At 39.2% G+C, this 20710-nt stretch overlaps 1 protein-coding gene across 2 annotated transcripts in view; it reads right to left on the reverse strand.

Annotated features, from left to right (window-relative positions):
• The window catches only part of fstl5 (follistatin-like 5), a 297390-nt gene that overhangs the window by 208618 nt on the left and 68062 nt on the right, over nucleotides 1-20710 (reverse strand). For both annotated transcript variants that reach the window (XM_007899184.2, XM_007899183.2), the window contains exon 3: nucleotides 16190-16438. In XM_007899184.2, the coding sequence (XP_007897375.1) occupies nucleotides 16190-16438 (249 nt within the window). The remainder of the gene's footprint in view (nucleotides 1-16189; nucleotides 16439-20710) is intronic.

Genomic DNA, 20710 nt, shown 5'->3' on the forward strand with positions numbered 1-20710 from the left:
TAACTGATTTGTGGATACATATGAAGAATGACACATAATGTATTTCCCAAACTAATAATATTTTCCTGTCACAAATAGTTTCAACTAATAAAGTTACAACACATTTTCTTCCCTTCCCAGACACTGGGATTCCTGTAGCTCAGTGGTTAGAGCACTCACTTTGCAAGCGAGAGATCTGGGTTCGATTCCCGGTAGGGCGAAACCTTGGGCAAGTTTCCTAACTCCACACGCCTGATAATAATCCCTCAAAAAACAATAATAAATTGGTCATTTCAATCCACGACTGTGGACACTGCTGGGCGCAATTGGCTGCTGCAATTCACCCACAAATATACAGTCAATTCACTTTACAGTCTTCTGTGAAATGCTTTGAGACGTCTAGAAGGCGTGATAAGGCGCTATATCAAATGCAAGGATTATTATTTTATCCTTATATTATTACTGGCCTCTTTATTTGTCTATGATCTCAGTACAAGTATTTTAATCTTAGGCTTTGAGAATGCCACTTTCTTGAATAGAACAATTAAGGAACCATTGTTTTTTGGTCAACCAGATATCTGCCACAAGCGGAAATCCATCACAATCCTTAACGGTATCCAAAATAAAATGAATGGTTATTTGGAATGGAATTCGCATTCTCTCCTTGGTGGAATGCATCTTGCTTACCTGATTCCAGAATGTGTTAGTTGCAGGTTGACACCTTGGGGATCCTAGAGTGTGTGCTGGAGTACTGCTGGAGCCTAACCAGCTGAAACCACATAGAATAACCCATTGAGAGCACTGCCTGACAAGCTTTCCAGCTGCTTGTCCAGCTAAGACCACCCTATCTATTAGAGCTTTGCCTTGGAGAATGAACGGGAGCTGAGCTGAAATATGTCACCTTGGAGTCAGACGCCACTTACATTCCCCCGAAGTAGGATAGTCACGAGTTAGCCATTCAAGAACCCACATGATCTCTACTTTCTGGATGAATGAGAATACGGTGAATGTGAAAGTGTTCTAATGAAACTCCCTTCCATAGTGCATCTTAATTGCATACCCAAATCAGCATTTTAACGACAGGGAACAAATGAGGTTTTAAGCAAAGAATTTATTACTAAGAATATAGCAATAGTTCCTCTCACAATAGCACCCACATCAATTATACGTTACCAAAGCAGGATTCAGTGGAGTGTAAATTTAGACCTTCCACGAAACAGACATTGCAGACAGCATTCAATTCCTTTTGGCGATTTCAAAAGCTCCATTGTGTCACATAAGCAATGATGCCAAGGTGACAAAAACATTGAGCAATAATAAGCCGTTTGTTCATAATTCCAAAGCATTGCTTAGATTCCATTGTGCTCATGATCTTTTGTGGGTATCTGATTGCTATGTCACCACTTTATTGTAATGTCACCGTTCATTCCACCACTTACAAAGAGACACTTACAAGCATTGAGCATTTGTCCCAAACTTGAATCAGGCTAGGTTACACATTCAGCATTAACTTCAGAACCCTGCACGATTACAACCGATGTTTATCTACAGCGGCCATCAGCATCAATTAAGGGTTTTAACATATTTACACTGCACATATTCTTTAGACATCATGACTACAAATAACTACTCATACTTCTTAGATATTGCACTGCCTACATCAATGCAGAGAGACTGGTAATTACTTCTTCACCAACCCCTCTTGTTGGGTCCTTCTTATGTGGCTTGGCTGTATGCTGGTGAAACTTGCTGAGCTACAAGAAGTGATTGTTTATGTTTTAATCCAAAGCATTCATTGCTGGAGGGAGTAGGGGAATTCATCATATCTGCCCCTACTGACCTGTCTGACTCTGTCACCAACTTTTTTTTAACAGATTGCTCCCAAAAGTATTGCATGAATCTTGATTTTTTTTAAATGGCTTTATTATAATGTATATAATAATAATAATAATCCTTGCATTTGATATAGCGGTTTTCACGTCGGGAGGTCCTCCCAAAGCCCTTCACAGAACACACCGTAAAGTGAATTGACTGTATATTTGTGGGCAAACGCGGCAGCCAATTGCGCACAGCAATGTCCCACAAACAGTTGTAGATTAAAAATGACCAATTTATTATTGTTTTTGGTTTGGGAGAGATTATTATTATTATTATTAGCAAGAAAACTTGCCCAAGGTTTCTCCCTGCCTGGAATTGAACTCAGGTCTCCTGCTTGCAAAGCGAGTGCTCTAACCACTGAGCTACAGGACTCCATATAAATCTTGTCACAGAAGATGGTTGGAATGTGAAATTCTTGATGAAGCAGATTATTTCAAGAGTTAGTATCCATCTATTTCAAGAATTAGATAGATACTTCAAAAAGAAGAATATTGGAGAGTGTGTGGCAGTGAGCAGTGGGTTTGGAATAGATTGGGTATCTCGTGAAGAAAAACATTAGGATAGATTGGATGGGCCAACTCTCTATTGGTTAATTGCCAATTTAATAAAACCACTTCCTTATTTTTCTAAGATTTCTGCCCTGTTGTTTCTTAGTCATTTATTCCACATTATCCCAAATATATAATCATGTAATCTAAACCTTTCAGCATTTAATGGTGATAGCAAGACAGTGAGGGATAAACACTTGCAATGGAAGCTCCCACTAATTTGTGGGATTTAGTACAGTGGTCGCCTTTCAGATGGATTTAAGACCTGAAATTTTCAACCAAAATCAAGATGAAACAACTTGTTTCAATATTTCAAGTCCAAACTGGGTGTAGAGAGTGGAGGAAGGGGAGAGAAATCAATTATCCGTATGTTAGTGAATGTAACAACTCAGCCAGTGTGATAGTGCTGATAGTGCGAGACCCTATTGTAAGGCTGACAGCCAAAGATTAGTCAGTATATTCATTAACAAATGATGACTCGATCCTCGTGCATGACTTAAATAAGGTGTACAACAACAACAAAATTACATTTGTATAGCGCCTTAGAAATCGGTCAGGTTAAGATGCAGTGAAACATAAAGACTATGATTGACTGCTTTTAGGACTGTTGCCTTCCTCCTAACTACTGCAATGTAGGACCTTTACAGGTTCAGGAGACTAATTTAGTAGAGTGAGAGAAAGTGATAACTTGCAATGCCCTGGCAGAATAAATTCAGTTTCCATGGAAACAAGCAGGAAACATTTCAGACTAGCACTTTAGCACGTGTTTTTCAATCTGCTCCCGTTCAGAATTGTTTAGATTGTTAAACAAATTCTTTCATTGGTCGGTATAGGAAAAAAGGAATGAACTGGGGAAATTATAGGCCAGTTTGTCTCACATTGGTTCTATGTAAAAGTCTTGAGTCCATAGTGAAAGACCAACCATTTAGCAAACATTTAGAAAGGCATGGTGTTAATCAGAAATAGTCAATATGATTTTAAAAGGCAGGTCGTACTGAACTCATTTAAGAGCAGTTTTGAGAAATAACAGTATAGTTAAAGGGAATGCTATGGATTATAGACCGTATGGATTACTGGTAAATTAAGGCATGTGGTATCAAAGATAATGTAGCACCATTGATACAGAGATGGCAGAAAGACAGGAAGCAGAAAGTAGAGGATTTTTCTTTGGCTGGAAGAATGTAGATAGTGGTGTACATCAGGAATCTGTGCTCAGGCCTCTCCTATTTTTAATACACATATTCATATAAATTATCTGGATTTAGGCATAAGGCCCATGACACTAGGAGTGAGAGGTAATAGTTACCTGGAGAGACATGAAACCCCAGCACTATTTCTGTTGGAATAGAGAAGGTTAAAGCATGAAATCTAATCTAGAGTTTTCAAAATTATGTTAAGAAACTGAGACCATTTCCATTGATCGATGAGTCAGCAAAAGAGAGAAATTAATTGAGTGCCATCATCAGAAGAAAAAGGGGATTGATTACAAAAGGACTGTTAGAATGCAGACTGTCTCAACACTAACGGCTGTTGTCATTCGAGCCTATAACAATTTACAAAGGAATTGGATAAACTTGATTAGAATAGAGCTCCACTGAGTGACCTAACATCAGCCGAGTGACCAACATTTGAACTGTAAACTTCTGCAGTTCGATATATTATACATTCAATGGTCTTTTTCCATATTGGGGTAATCAACTCAAATGGTCTAAGAGTTTGTAAAAGGTATTTTTAGAGTGGGGGAATACTTTCTTTCACTGTATACCTTCATGCTAACATACGTGTGAAATCCTCAAAATATTCTAAAAATACACAGAAAAGTACGCCTGTGTACCATTGAGGAAAAAACACAGCAGAAAATACATTTGATACTCTTTGATTCTTCTAGTTATGTTATAATACAATACAAAATTATATTTGGAAAGCACCTTTCACATCAGGAGGACGTTCCCAAGGCGCTGAACAGTTAAGAGTCGTTAGGATTCAGGGTAATAATAACAAACCTTGTATTTGATACAGCGCCTTATCACACTGACAAAATCTCTCAGAGATTCACAGGATTTGCTGTAAAGTGCAGTGACTGCATATTTATAGGAGGTACATACAATCAACTGCACTGGAAGACAACTAAGTTCCGTAAAGGCAGGACTTCATATGCAAGAAATGACTAAATTACATATACACACACACACAATATCATTTAATGAGGAAAGACAATTCAGCTCATTGGGTCAGATCCTTTCAACATACAATGTCAATAAGGGAATACAATAATAATCTTTGCATTTGAGTTTGCGCTTTATCATCTTCAAGACATCTCAAAACGCTTCATAGAACATACTGTAAAGTGTAGTGACTGTATAATTTTGGAGCAAAACTAAATATGATGGTAATATGTGGATGAAAGAAGGACTGACTACATATGACAAAGTACACTAGTCCCAAGAAACATCAGAAGACATTTCCAATGAGCAGCATTCATCCCAATACCAAGTATCATACACCGAGGAAAAACAAAAGAATGAATTACTTTTCTTCTGTGAATCTGGTGTACTGACGCAAATAAAGGCCCTACAGGTTAAATCAGCTAGCATTAAAATGATGTACAAATTGCCTTCCACCACTAATGCACTGGGAAGCCGAGCAGCAAAGAAAAATCACTCAGAGCAGCACATAAATTGTAGTCCAGGTTTGCAGCAAGTATCAATCAGTTTGAAGCTGTGACTAACAATAATTGATATTGGTTTGCAACTGGGAAATTACGTTTCATAATTCCAAAAGAGCATATCTGATAAGTGCAGTTTTTGTTAATGCACTGAAGCCTCTATGTAGGCATACTAAAGTAAGTAGCTTTCTTTTTTGTGTGATCTCTTTTTTGTGTGATCTCCATAAAAAAGGACTTCATATGCAAGAAATTCTATGTGTACCACACCACCCAACATTTTATTTTATAACACTGGACGGATTAATCTTAATCTGATGGTTTAGAACATGTATTGTTTATGGTAATGTGAATGGATTCAATTCATCAGCTCAAAGTAATTTTTTTTAATTGGCGACAAATAAAGAACATTTTGCTTGTTTTTGTTCATTTTGGTTTTCCTAAGACCTCATAGCCCTCCTCCCCTCGCTCCCACCACCACCACTCCTGCCACACACAGAACCAATATGTTTATTCATTGCTATGGTAAGTAAACCATAAGAGTCTCCAGAGACATCTCCACAGATACCATCAATCCTCAGTGAACTCAATGATGATCCAAAAGCCCGAGTTCCTTCTGTTCCTCAAGCACAGTCTTCTGGAAACATAGAAATGTACAGTACAGAAGGGGGCCCTTCACCGACTCAGAGCAAGGAGATCAATTCAATCCCACGGCCATATCTCATCCACATACCTCTTCAAGCCCCTCTCCTTTATATCCCTCCCTTTTGAAAGCTACAATAGACTGTGCCTTCACCACCCTACTCAGCAGGGCATTCCTCATCCTAACTCTCTGAGTGAAAAAAAATCCTCATAAGTTCCGTCCCTGCCATAACCACCCCAACATCGGCGGCCAGGCTTTCAGCCTCTTTGTACCCACCCTTTGGAACGCCATCCCACAATCCCTTCACGTTGCTCCCTCCCTTGCCTCCTTCAAAGCATGACCCTGACAAAACTCCTCAACATCTTTGTACATTTCTATCAGGTCCTTCCTTAATCTTTTCTGCTCCAATGAATACAGACCCAGTTTCTCCAATCTATCCTCATCACTGTAACCCTTCATCCCCAGAATCATTCTTTTCTCATTGAAAGCCTGAGTCCAACCGGCAAAATTTGTCACCTATAGGAAACTGAAATCTGAACATTGGTCAGAACCCGTCATTAGCACAGACATGATGGGCTGAATGGCCTCTTCTGTGCTACAAATATCTATGGTTTTATGATGCTGTGGTCCTGGAATTCAGAACAGAGTCCGAGCACAGGAGTTGCTGGGCTGATACATATCGCAATGCACCTTATTTTTTTGCCAGTTACAGAATTCAATTAGCAGCTCGTAAAATATTAATCTATCCATTTTAACATCTTAGATAATTAGTTCAAACCATTGGAAGGAAGATAAGTAGTCATGTGACCTTGTAAAACAATTATGGAAATGCAATAGTCTTGTTGAACATATCACGTGATAGCAAATGGAAATATCTTTCACTTCCAGCCAATTTAATCACTTCATGCATTTGTAATAAAGTTGAAATGAAACTGAACAAACACCTCACGGGATTATTTTTTGTAATTTATTGCATCCAATTATATTTCTCACTAATTTTTCTCATCACTGGCGTACATCTCTGCTCCAGATTTGGCCTACTCTTGCTAGATGTAGTTCCATGGGTACTGTTTCCCCTCTTGTACCCTGTCTAATTGGCCATTCTTCATGTTTGAGCCTTACCGGCAAATGTCGGCAGGTCACTTGACTGAATAACACTTCACAAATGACCCTGACCTCAACATACCTACACTTCCACATGCACTACCATTACTAGAAGAGGATGCTCTGATAATAATCTTTGCATTTGATATAGCGTTTTATCAGAACTTTGAGATATTGAGGCTGATTTTCTCCTCCCCAATCCTGGGCCAACTTAGCCTCTACGTAGCCCTAGCTGAGACAAGCAAGGATTGTGATTCGAACCATTGAGTAACTGGTCCATAAGTCAACATGGTTTCTTCTCAAATTGGCTTTTGCATTCACTTACCAGTGCACAGTTACTACACTTCACAGTAACATCCAATTACATCTCAACAATGTGATAAGTCACTGTGTCAAATGCACAGATTATTAATTATTAATATTGTGTTATGTTGTGGACTGATCATGGAAAAAACAACAGTTAATAATAATAATTATAATAATCATTGTACTTAACAGAGAGCCTGACAAGGTGCTTCACAGGATATACTGTAAATTGTAGTGTGCATGTATCTAAGCACTGTGTTGAAGCTGGCATTACATTCTGCACTTGCACAATCTTTTTTCCCAGAAAAAGAATTGGAGTTATCTTTAATTTGATGAAGCAACTTGCTGAGAGACTTTGAAACTTATAAATAAATCAACAAGGCAGAGATAGAACAGCAGGCAGCCAGGTTTGAAAATATTTAAGTAATTAGAAATCCGAATTAATTAGGTCTCATGAACAAATAGTTACAAGTGTGCTTTTAGTTGGTTTCAAAGTCAAATAGAGTTCAAAAATGAAAATGAACAGGGATCAGAGATTGAAGAAAATGAAATTTTAAGATTGCTGTCCATATCTCTTCAAAATCTACCTTTCAGTTTGTTTATTATTTTTATTAATAATTAATATGTTCCTTTTTTTGCTAATTTCCACAAGTGAAACTGTTCATGTGATAAGAAATTATGCCGTTATGGAGCTGAGTTCAGATTCAGGAATGGAAATGCTTACAACACCATATGCATTCCATTAAAGGAACACAATTGGCAACACATTATAAAATATTTTTTTAGGTGAGAATAAAAGATAAAGCATCTGGTGACATTAACCAATAACAAATTGCATTTATATAGCACCCTGGCTGCCTGCTGTTCTATCTCTGCCTTGTTGGGAGGGCGTTCCAAGGTGCTGAAACTGCTTTGGCCCAGTTATTTTTACATAATTATAGCTCAATCCTTCCCCTGGAAAAATATACACTTCTGCTCTCACCTATTGAAATGAAATTGCTTAGTGAATGCTCTTTTAACAGTGATGTATCATTTTGATATTGTATGCATTGCCGCAAGGCACAGACTGGTGGATATGCAGCAGATGAAGTGGTCATATTAGCTACAACCTTATCAGAACAGGTTGCTTACTGGCCTGTGGTCAACAGATGACAGAGTCCTTAGTGTGTATCAGATTAGTCTTGTAATATGTGCTGCTGTCGCAAGCAATTTAAGGTTGGGATCAGGATTAAATTATTTTTTAAATGCTGTACCTGGCAATTTACGATGGGAATGAATGCAGGTTATTTCCATATTTTGATCTGAAGTGGAGAGGGTTTAAACCAGATTTTGAGAAGGCTAAACAAAAGCAATTTACAGACTTCCTTTTGCAACATTACAACAATATATTTTTCTTATAGACAGATGTGTGGTATTCTTATTGCAAGACAGTGTTCATCTGCCTGCGACTATAAAAACAGCAACCCATTATCAAAGGTGGTTTGGCAGATACATCTACTGCTGCAATCCTTACATAACCATACAAGAGCTGTATTTATCAAGCCAACAATGTATTTTTCAAATGCTAAAAATTGTAATTATTGTACATATTGACTGGTGATTATTGGGAGCCAATGCTGCTGTGTTTTTACCTGGTAAAGACTGACTTGCTGAGCTAAGTATAAAGTGCTCTGGGAGGCTACCTTGCTTGAGGGGCGCTATATAAATGCAAGTTGTTGTTGTGAAAAAATAATAATCCTTGCATTTGATATAAAAGCATGTAACTGCCAGATAGTTCATTACCTTCACTAAGAGATATAGCAGGGAAATAACTTAGTGATCACCATTTAATTGATCTTGAATCCAAAGTAAGATGTAATCTTACCAACAGCGGGCAGATGGAATGCTATAATTCAATGCCCTGCTGGCATTGGTGGAGAGAACAAAAAAAAGAGATTTTATTTCTTTTGAAATTGTAACTTTGAACAACTAATACCTTTGGAGTTAACTCACATATTTGGTATTTTCATCACCAATCCTAAAATGACGTCTAAAAATTATACATCAGTTGTCCAGCATAGTGTAAACTGCTTGCAGTGGCACAAATGAGTGGCATCTTTGCACTTGAAATTTCTTGTCACTGAAGTCAGCAAAAAGGATGACTCTAAGCTACAGTCATTTGGCAAGCTTTCCCACCACATCAAATTGATTCTTTCTTGCTACATTTTTCAATAAGCCAGTTTGTCCATGAAAAACAGGGAAGGGCATTCAGAATATACCGTGTATGACCAAACTGAAGGATGCATAAATCTGCTCTAGGTTTCTTTTCTTACTAATCATTTTGGAGGTGAAACAACATGATATTCCCCTTTACCACTACTGAAAGGTGATTTACTGGCACTTAAAAGGGGAACGGTTTTCAAGAAAAAAAGATAAGTTTTTGATCGCAAACACATCAAAATCATCATCATATTGTACGTGATTGACATCATTACGACGAAAAGGCCAAACCTTTATTTAATAGTCTCTAATAGTAAGACAAAATAAATGGAATCCATCAATGATTAATGCAAGGTACTACGTGTTGGATGCAAGATTAGGAAACACATGTACTCCATGGATGGGTTTGAACTTGTCAAGTGGGAGCTGCAAAAGATCTAGGGATGTTAGTTGACCAATGCTCACTGTGTCAAAACAGTGTGAAGCAATAATAAACAAGGCAAACAAAATGCTGTGCTGTATTGCTAATATTTGAGTTTAGATCCCCAGATGTCATAGTCAGGCTGAACGTGCCAGACCACATTTTGAGTATTGCATACAGCTCTGGTCAACGTGACATGGTGGGAGGCTGCTCAGAACCTGGAGGTAGTGCAGAAGAGAGCAACAAAGATGATCCCCAGTGTTAGAGGAATGAGCTATGCACAATGAATAGACAAGCAAAAGCTCTTCAGTCTTGAGAGAAGATCTCAGAAAGGAACTCAGAGTGGTACAGTATATATAGTTTTAAATAGAATTGAAAAAATAAATCCAGATCAATAATTTAGGATGCAACAATACAGCAGAACAAGAACACATTGGTTTAGAGTTACAAATGGGCAAATACCAGAAAGCTTTACTTTACTCAGTGCATAATTGACTGGAACAGGTTGCCAGGACAAGTGGTTGAAGCCAGGACACTGAACTCATTTAAGAAGCAACTTGATGCAGTAATGGAAGGACAGTAGGTAAGGTGGGTATTCTGGAGGGATGAGATCAGATGGGACGCAATCTGGTGATCTTGCAACCTTTGTGGTCAGTCACTTTACAGGCAGATTTCCTGTTTTTCACAGAATTTTGTAGTCTATTTAATGCAACAAATCTGCTTATTAGGAATACTGGATTTTCCAAAAATGTCCAAAATAAATGAGCTGCCTATATTAAATCTGTAGGTTATTAATTTTATAGCTTATTGAGAAATGGAATATGCCAGTGAAATGCAATGGATAATTTTTCATTAAATGAAAATTCCCCTTACCCGTCATGGGGACGGCCCAGGCAGTTAATGTTCTCATATGGTCTCTTCTAGCTATCATTTGCTACAGAACTCAGTGGCGCTCTAATCACAGCAGTTAGCTGAACAGGAAATTGGAACGATGATTATTTTATGTTAAAAAATCCTGAATATTTTACGCGTACCTGAATTAATAAAAATTATATCTGGATCTACAGATAGATCCGAGACTGAGACCCTACCCTGCGTGAGGGGCACTATATAAACCCAAGTTGTTGTGTTTTATTGGAATTCTGTAGTGTATTGGTTAGAGCACTCACCTCGCAAGTGAGAGGACCCGGATTCGATTCCCGGGCAGGGCGAAATCTTAGGGAAATTTTCTTACTCCACACACCTGTTTACCTAGCAGTAAGTAGGAACCCAATTGTTAGTCATTCGGTGGATCGCATTCCAAGGGTAATAATACCTTTCCCAAAAAATTGCGGTCCCTCAATCCACGACTGTTTTTGGGACACTGCTGCTGCGTTTCACCCACAAAAGATAGTCAATCACTTTACAGTACATTCTGTAAAGTGCTTTGAGACTTCTCAACGAAATGATAAAGCGCTATATCAAATTCAAGGATTATTTTTATTATCATCATCATCGGCCATAACACAATCTGAGGTTTAATGATCATATATACAATTTCAGCTTTGCTCGAAGAGGTGAGGGTGAGACAAGACCACCTTTTCTGGTTCATAACACTAACTCTTCAAATTTTCTTAACCCCAACAACAAGGACAAACCCCAGCATCTCCTTGCTGATCAACACTGCAGGTGGCTACCTTTCCCCCAGAAACCCACTTAATTTCTGTTGATTTTGCCATACCCAACTTGCCCATTGAACTAAACTTAAGAGAAGGGAGTTTGGCCAACAATCCTTCAGATTAAAAAAAAAGCTAATTTGCTTCATTGCTGATTGGAGGATTTTGTTGCGTGGAAATTGGCTGCTGCGTTTGTCTACAAATAAAAATAATGACTGACATGATAAGGCACTATATCAAACGCAAGAATTATATATAGGGCTTGAAATGATTTCCTTCTTCTCAACTATTCCTATGACATGTGAGTGCTCGAAGCAACAACCAGCTGAGTCAAATGGTCACATTCAACAATGGCACTCAAAATGGGCAGCCTTTAGTCAAAGTGATAGGCAGGCTGCAGGTGGAATGGCATTAAGAAAGCTATGGCTCGAACTGTAATGCTTTTAACGCAAGCAAGAAGAAACTAGTGACCTTCCAACCTCAATGATATGATGAAAAACCTGAAGCTCATCAAAAATACAAGCTACCTCAAGTGACCCTGGCTCAGGGTTACTGTCTCGTCTATTTGAGTTACAACCACCTTCACACTTCAATGGCTTCAGTGAGACTTGGACATTGCTTTATAACTCTAGTGGAAAAGATCCCCTGGCTCTTACCATTTATCAGCATTTGTTAGAAAAATTGACCTCATCCTTCAAAGCAGTTCCATACTCTCACTGTCTTATTACACTGATGGTCACACTGATTGATGTAAGTGTACTATTGCTTGGGAGTTTCACCCAGTGTCTAGGCCAACAATCTCCCTTTCATTCCATGGCTGTTTGTGGGATTTTGCAGTGTGCAAATTGGATACCCTGTTTTCCTACCAAACACACACTTCACAATTTATCCTGTGAAGCGCTTAGGGATTCCTCTCTTGTGGTCACTTCTTTGTGCATGTTTATATCTGTCTATTTGCGTAACGTCTTCACTTGGTTTTATTTGTAGCAGCAAATAAATCGAAGTACAAATGTACAATTGTGAAGTCCTGTAGCTCAGTGGTTAGAGCACTCGCTTTGCAAGTGAGAGACCTGGGTTCAATTCCTGGCAGGGCGAAACCTTGGGCAAGTTTCCTTACTCCACACTCCTGATAATAATCCCTCAAAAAAAACAATAATAAATTGGTCATTTCAATCCACGACTGTTTGTGGGACACTGCTGTGCGTAATTGGCTGCTGCATTTCGTCCACAAATATAGACAATTCACTTTACAGTCTACTCTGTGAAGCACTTTAAGACGTCTAGAAGATGTGAAATGAAGGATTATTATTATTATTATTTTATTGCCATGAATTGCTCTGAAATGTGTCAACATTTTTAATATCTCTATAACTTTCAGTTCTTCTGTCCTCTCTAATAAGAAGAATGTTTTGCATTTGCTTTAGATCAGAGGGTCTCAAACATTGTCACAGTGAGCCTCCCTAGGCTATGGAAAAAAATAATTGTGCCTCCCATACTAAGACAACACAAAAGATCTGAAAATCCTATACTTTGTAAGAATATGCATTTTGTTGTAAGGAATGGTTTTGCTGAGACTCGGGGCCAATCTACAAAGCCTGGGACTGTACTCCACTGGTATATGCCCGAGCTTCCCCAAAGAGACATACCCCATAGTTTGAGAACGTCTGCTTTAGATGATATTTATACCTGCAAGTTCTATGAATCTGCAAGTGTTTTTTCCTTTCTGTTTTTTTCACTAACAGAAACAGATATAAACTGTTGTAATTAGGAGCTCCTCTTCCCTGCCCTAATATGCAATAAACCTCTATCGGCTACGTGAAAGTGTCGAATGGTTCTGGAGTTTCTCTTACTCTACAGAAACGTGTCAAAAACTGACAAGAGTAATAGGGATTCGGTGTCACAAAATCCAGCATAGCCTGAGAGCATGAATTCTGACAAGGACAGTGCATGCCCATGAGCTAATATAAATAAATTCTTACATTTGGTATAACAACTTTCCAGTCCAGAGGATGTCTCTAAGTGCTTCACAGAATATACTTCAAAGTGCAGTGCCTGCATGTTTTAAGGGCGAATACTGGTTCTCAGACATGGTGAATCACTTTCTGCTCCAGCCTTGGGAAACCTCTGCTCCTTATGTGGTTACTAAGTGCCAGCACTTTATTGAGCTCCCTATGCACCCAGTCTGAGGGACGCTCACATGCCAGGCTGCGACTGACTGTGCTGATTCCCACATGGTGTCAGGAAAGATGTGCAACTCGCTTGGAATGTCTGAACATAACAATATCAGAGAAAAAAAACAAAATAACTCATTCAATGTTTTTGTACAGGATTTTTTGACACTTAGATTATTAGATTACAGTATTATTTCCACATATTATTACCTTTCTAAATATTCCAGTCTCTGTGTCATTCTATATACTTTATACTGCACTGCCACCAATCTTTTATTATCCAGATTAAGTACTTCATAGAATATACAATGGAAAATTACAGTTGAAATTAATAAAAAGTAGATTGATCTGTGTCGTACCCTTAACACTAACTAGTTTGAGGTAGTGTCAGTGGTGTGTTGGCATTTCATTACTGCGAGACAAGTCAATATACTATCAATACACCACCCAGTCTTCTATTCTTCGGCTCCACTACTCAGCAGAAAATGGTCAGTGCATTTGTCTTCCAAGTATCTGCTAAAGAGCAATGTCCATCAATTAAATTCATTGTTCAAATGTTTGCCTTAATTTGTGCTGAAGGAATATCTAATGAAGCCAGTGAATCAACAGATGATCACTGAACGTGATAAATCATTCACTGTAAAAAATGTGTTAAATGCTACACTGGTGTATTTTACATTTGTTATTTAAGTTTCACCCTGTACTTAGAGCACATTAAAATATTAAAAGATGCATATGTGATTTGCCCACTGAATTAACAATGAGTTTATTCCTTAAGTATCAAACAACACAATGGTTTTATCAGAAATCATGAACTTTGTCATCATCCCAAGAGCTTAATTATGGTCTTTGATCATTCGACCCACAAATTAATGACCACCATTAGGCCTTGAGTTGTGATGTGACTAAACACCCATGGGATTAGATCACCACATCAGTTTCACAGAAAATTACAGCACAAAATCATGCCATCTGGCCCGACTACTCCATGCCACACGAGCCTCCAATCCTCCTATTCCCCTTTTCAACACCCTCATGTGTGTATTAAGTTTCGTCTTAAATACACCAATGCTTTTTTTGCTTCAACCACATCAAATTCAAAGTGAGAAGCCTATTTGATTAAAAGTCAGCAGGTTCTTGAGCCACATGTAACCAGCAGGACGAGCATTGACAACTATGATTAAAAGAAACAAGTAAATAAGATATACCTAGAAAATTTCTCTTGCTGTTAAATAGAATACAGAAAATAATAGGATCAATGAGGCAACTCCCTACTTATTTTACGCACAATTGTCCTATAATCTGCCCGTCGTTCTAATTTCCAAGTGCAATGTTTAAATTCTGGGAATAAGGGATTGGTGAACTCAATTTGGCATCTGCAGACTGCAGCTGCTTTGTGATGCTTTTACCAAAGGACTGAAAGGATTATGGCACTGAAGCAATAATCCAAGAGAACTAAAAGGTGAGTTGAAAGGCTGTGAACCATTTTATCCTGGCCCAAGTACAGTTGTTTATTGAGTTACAGAGAACTGAGAGGGAATGTTTATGTGTGGCTGTATTGTTTATTCCAAATTAAAGCATTCAGGCATCACGTCAAAAAAGGTTTTCTTGAAATAATGTAAAAATCACCTCAAATTAAATCAACATCCACATAACTGGGTAAACACTGCAAGCATCTTCTGAACATGTTAAAGACCTAAAATGCTCTCTCAGCTAAAAATAAGCTAGAGCTCACATCCAATTACAATCACAAACAGAAGCAGAGGTGCTCATCTGTGTCACAGAGCAGGGATCAAACTGTGTTGCAGTCGCACATCATTATTTTAAAAGCAGTCCTCCATCAAATTTTGTCAGCTCCCCTCCGCCCCCACTCCAAGGAGCTGGGTGGCCTTGTACTAGAGGATGATTCTACAGTGCCATTTCCTCTCATGTACCTCGCCAGAGTGGGTGTTCTTCATGTGTGAGCCAAGATAGTGAATGGGCAATTCAACAAAGTCACAGTCAAACCCAGACCTAATACGACATCCACTAATATTCTGTGTTCAGCGAGGGAAGGAGGTGGGATCATTGGATAATGATCAGGACATGGACCCCAGCTCCTCTTTTCCTCTTTTGTCCTACAGGTGATAAGGCTCCAGTAAAGTCCCACCCCCACTGCCCATCACTACTCCAGTTGAGATCTGCTAATTCAGCACAGAGCAGGGATCAAATCTTGGGCATTGCAGTTCTGTAAGAGCTTAGTTTCATATTAGGCAAATATTTTAACCAAAGGAGCCATCTGACAAGCCCACTGAGGTCAATCGCAAACTCACCTCGGCATCCATTTTTTAACAACTGTATGTCATTTAATTTATTGGTATTTGTTATATTTAAAAAAATGACCTTACTCAATATCTACAGACTGAAACACATGCAAATGTTGCACGGGGAACCGTTATGCAATTCTGTGAAAAGTGATTAATCTTTCCGATAAACATTTCACAATGTTCTCCTCTACACTAAAAAATAAATACCAAACTGCTGCTCCACTGCTCAGATCTAAACCAAAAGCTGTTTGGATCAGAGCTAAGAGATTGAATGCGGATTAGTTATTTTCACTTTATAGTTTCCTATCCATTCCTACCTTTGAAGAAGCAGTCTTCATTGTGAACAATTGAAATTTTCTGTTTCTTCAAGCAGGCAGCACGGTGAACCTCACAATGGTTTTCATAGAGTTCGCCATCAGAGCCGCACACAGGCTTGTAGTTGGGTTTGCAGCGTTCCATGCAGGTGCAGTCTGCCTGCCCCGTTTCCTTGTTCACAATGCAGTGCCGGCCCAGCCCACAGTACTTGTTCTCGCAGGGACCAAAGTATCCATCCTGACCATAGTACGCTGAAACGCAATGAGAAAGATTGTCACTGTAACTCTTATTATAATAACCCGTGCATTTGGTATTCTACAGCGACTTTTACATCCAGAGCACTTCACAGGATGTAGTGTAAAGTGTAGTGACTGTATTTTGCAGGCGAACACAGCAACAAATTTGTACGCAGCAATGTCCCACAAACAGCAATGAAGTAGGTGAAAGACCAATTTTATTTGTGGGGATGTTGGACAGGACACCAGGAGAGACTCTCTTTGGAGCTGTGCTATAGGATCTTTAACGTCCAACTGAACAGGTATCTACAACATTGCCGCAGACTTCCAGCACTGCATTGGAGTGTCAGCTCAGCAGGGTGGTCCTTCAGCAGCCAAAAGGTGGGCCAGATGCCTTATATAAGAAAAAATTTGCAAGCCGCATAAGAAATATTTTTGTGTTTCCCTTCGAGTAACATAACATAACATTTACGGGTTATGGAGGGAGCGGGTGCGACAGATGAAATGGGGGTGGGTGCCAGATGAGTTGGACCAACCTGGCCTAGACTATGTAAGTTTAATTCCTGATGCAGGGCTTGAACCCACAGCCTTCTGACTCAGACGCGAAGCTGACACTGCATGAAAATAATGCACACTTAATGACATTGTTACTAAACCTTTGGAACAATTAATATAATTGTGGATTTGATACAGTCACAGCTGTCAGTTCTGTTTGCAAATCCAAATAAATTAATGTTTGTGCAAAATGGACAAAACATTGGAAGGTTGGAAAGTCTACAAGTCCCTTCAAATTCATAAAATCAACTCAGTTGGTTTGACACACATTGTTTTGAATAATGATGAAATTAAACAATAGAGTGAGATCTCATTGGGTTAAGGAATAATTTTAGGAGCAAAGTAATAATAATAATAGTAATAACAAAAGTAGATGAGGCATTACTCTCCATCTGGCAGGACTGTTTCAGAATTGTGTGATGTTGGTGCTAAAAGTGGAAATGGTGTGTTCTCCAGCACTAGTCTATAAGAGGTTACAGAAACAATATACATGGTACTCCAGGTGCCGCCTGACCACAGCACTGTCCAGCTTGAACTAAACTTGTGGGGAACAAGTGTTTTTAAATATAACCCAGTACACTATTTGCCTCATTTACTGCTACATCACAGTGTTTAAACGCGGTGAGTCAAAAGTCAACTAACATCACAAGGTCTCTTTGGATCATTTCTTTTAACTTTCTGTACAATTGACCTGTATTGAATTTTATTTACAGTCCTCTGAGATGTTATCCCATGTGAAGGGCATTGTTGTTATTTGGAAGTATCAGCCCAGATGAACATCTATTTCTTAGCTACATCTTAGATGCCTCCTCCGAATCCACAGTTCCCAATATCCTGATGATCTCTCTCCTCTCCACAAAAACAAGTACAGTTCATTGAAATATTAGAAATCTTTATCGCAGAGATCAAATACACATTGCTTTTCAATAATCCTTATAAACAGCAAATACGTGGAACCCAGGCAGCTCTGCCCTTTTATTATGATCTATATTGTATCCTCAGGAAGTTTCTAAGCTAATGCTCTATTTATATGGCAGGAACGATTCATCATCGCTTCTAGCAGTATAGTGATTAGGTGCAGGAAACCAGATTTATACTTCCTGCTTCAAAATGCCTCTCACAGCAGGCCAAGGAGATGAGCAACTGAGGCCATGTGCAGGCTCCACTAACCTATGCGGAGTGGCAGCTCATTTTCTATTGTTATTAAATAGCAAACAGCATTTAAGGAACTTTTAAATTACATTTTGTTAAAGCTTAAAAGTTTATGGCCAGCTGCAGTAACAAAAAAAAATTGATTTATGCATCGATTCAACTCCTGAAAGTATCTCCCGAGTGGGACTCAATTGAATTGTCAAATCTGATTTATGCTGGACTTAAGCATTGATTGGAATTGCTGCTTACTATGCATTCTAAATAGGGTATTATATTGAAGGTGTTTACGGCGAGGGGTGGGGGTTGGGGTGGTGTGGGCATGGGAGGAAGAGGTTTGGTGTGACCCTTGGTGATGTACCGCAAAAGAAAACCTATCCAAATCACATATCGATATGGTAGCAGAGAGAAAGAAAACACTGCAGAAAAAACACACACGGGTTTGGCAAGATATCTTCTCTGCGGCATTTTCAAACAAGAAAATCAATGTCCACTTCACGTTATTGCGTGTTGGGCCTAGTCCAGCAACAAGAATTTACATTTACACACCTTTGCCTTCACAAGGACGTACGTCTTGACTTCCAACAACAACAGCAACTTGCACTTATACAGCGCCTTCCACGCTGGGCAGCGTCCCAGAGCACTTAACAATGGCGGAGCCAAAGGCTGAGCCAGGAGTAGGGGGAAAGTGACCGTAGGCGCGGTCGAAGAGGAAGGTCTTCAGGCGTGACCTGAAGATGGGGAAGGAGGGGGTGAGGTGAAGGGGTTGAGGGAGGGAGTTCCAAAGATTCTGGGCAAAGTGGCTGAAGGTTGCCTATGGTAGAGCGGAGGATTCGGGGGACACAGAGGAGGCCAGATGCAGTAAAGCAGAGGCAGTGGGTACTGCTGTGGGGCGAGAGGAGGTTAGAGAGATAGGGAGGCTCCAAGGAATGGAGGAATTTAAACACTAGAGTGAGGATCTTGAAGTCGATCCACTCTGTGACAGGGAGCCATTGGAGTTTGGCAAGGACTGGAGTAATCGGGGTATGAAGTTTGGTGCGGGTGAGTTTTGTGAAGAGTGGAGGAGGGGAGACTGGCGAGGAGGGCATTAGAGTAGTCTAGTCGAAAAGTGACAAAGACATGGACAAGGGTTTTGGCTGCTTTTGGGGTGAGGTATTGTCGGAGATAGGCAATATGGCGGAGGTGAAAGAAAGTGGTACTGGTCAGGGATTGGATGTGGATAAAGGATAAATGGGGATTGAACCTGATGCCTAAGTTGCACACGGGTTCAGAGAGTTTCAAGGACAGGTCGGGTAGGTTGAGGGGTCGGAATCATGGGACAGAAGACATCAGTGGGAGCCAAAGAGTATGGCTTCCGTCTTGTTGATGTTTAACTACAGGAAATTTGCACTCATCCAGCTCTTGATGTCCGACAGACAAGCTGACAGAACATCAGGGGACTGGGGGTCGCATCTGGAGATGGCAAAGTAGAGTTGAATATAATCTGCATACATGTGGAAATTAATCCCATGTCTGCGGATGACACGAGCATGAATCCAACTAATGCGAACAGTTATGGTTCACTTCTACTACCAACTATCACCATAAACTAACCCAATATAAAAACTCCTGACATAACTACCTGAGCAAAATTAAAACTGTAACTAAGAGCAAGCAACAGGAACTGATAGGTTCCAGAGAAGTTTTATAGTTTGATGCACCGAGTGATCTGCAATAGCGGCCTGCACACAATATAATAATAATAATAATAATAATACTTCCATTTGATATTGCATCTTATCACTTCTTCGAGACATCTCAAAGTGCTTCACAGAATATACTGTAAAGTGAATTGACTATTTTGTGAGCAAAACGTGGCTTGTCCTACTTTTAAAGTAAATTCAGTGTAAGGGTCTAATAAAACATATTTATGCCAATTCTGAAGCTACAGCTATAAACTATTGGCCTAAAGGTTTCAAAGTGACCAACACCAGAATTATCATGTACTCCATCACTTCTGTAAGTAGAGGGTAATAGTTAACTCAACAACTCTTAAACTGCAGTCGATATTTGTGAGTTTTTAAAAACAAAAATCTTGACTATATTTAATTTACAAACAGGAAAGAAATCTTGTCACATATTTGTGGAGCACGTAACTCATTCCTTTGCACAATGATTCTACTTCCTGCCAGTGATACGCTCTGTAGAATAGTGGAAGGTGGTATCAATAAATAACAGTGAAATTTATTTTCTCAAAGACAATGGCTCCACAACCACTTTCATTGGTATTTAGTCCACATGGGGGTACAATAAATGTATATCTATATTTTTAATACATGAACTCTTCTGGAGTGTTCTTGCCTCAAACTAGAATTTTAAGTAAATTATGTATCTGGAGGAGAGCCCTTCTTCCAACTTTGTTTTGGAAGAATTCTCCCTTTTCCATCCTTATTTTACATCTAATGCTGACAACACTTATTCTGTTGGGTGAATGATTAAAGTTCTTGATGTTTTCTTGCAGAGGACAACAATGAGGATGATCCTATGAATGAGCTACAACAACAACAAGATTATATTTGTATTGCGCCTTTCACGTCAGGAGGG

This window comes from Callorhinchus milii, unplaced genomic scaffold (assembly GCF_018977255.1).
Source record: "Callorhinchus milii isolate IMCB2004 unplaced genomic scaffold, IMCB_Cmil_1.0 Scaffold1, whole genome shotgun sequence".
NCBI classification, from domain to species: domain Eukaryota; kingdom Metazoa; phylum Chordata; class Chondrichthyes; order Chimaeriformes; family Callorhinchidae; genus Callorhinchus; species Callorhinchus milii.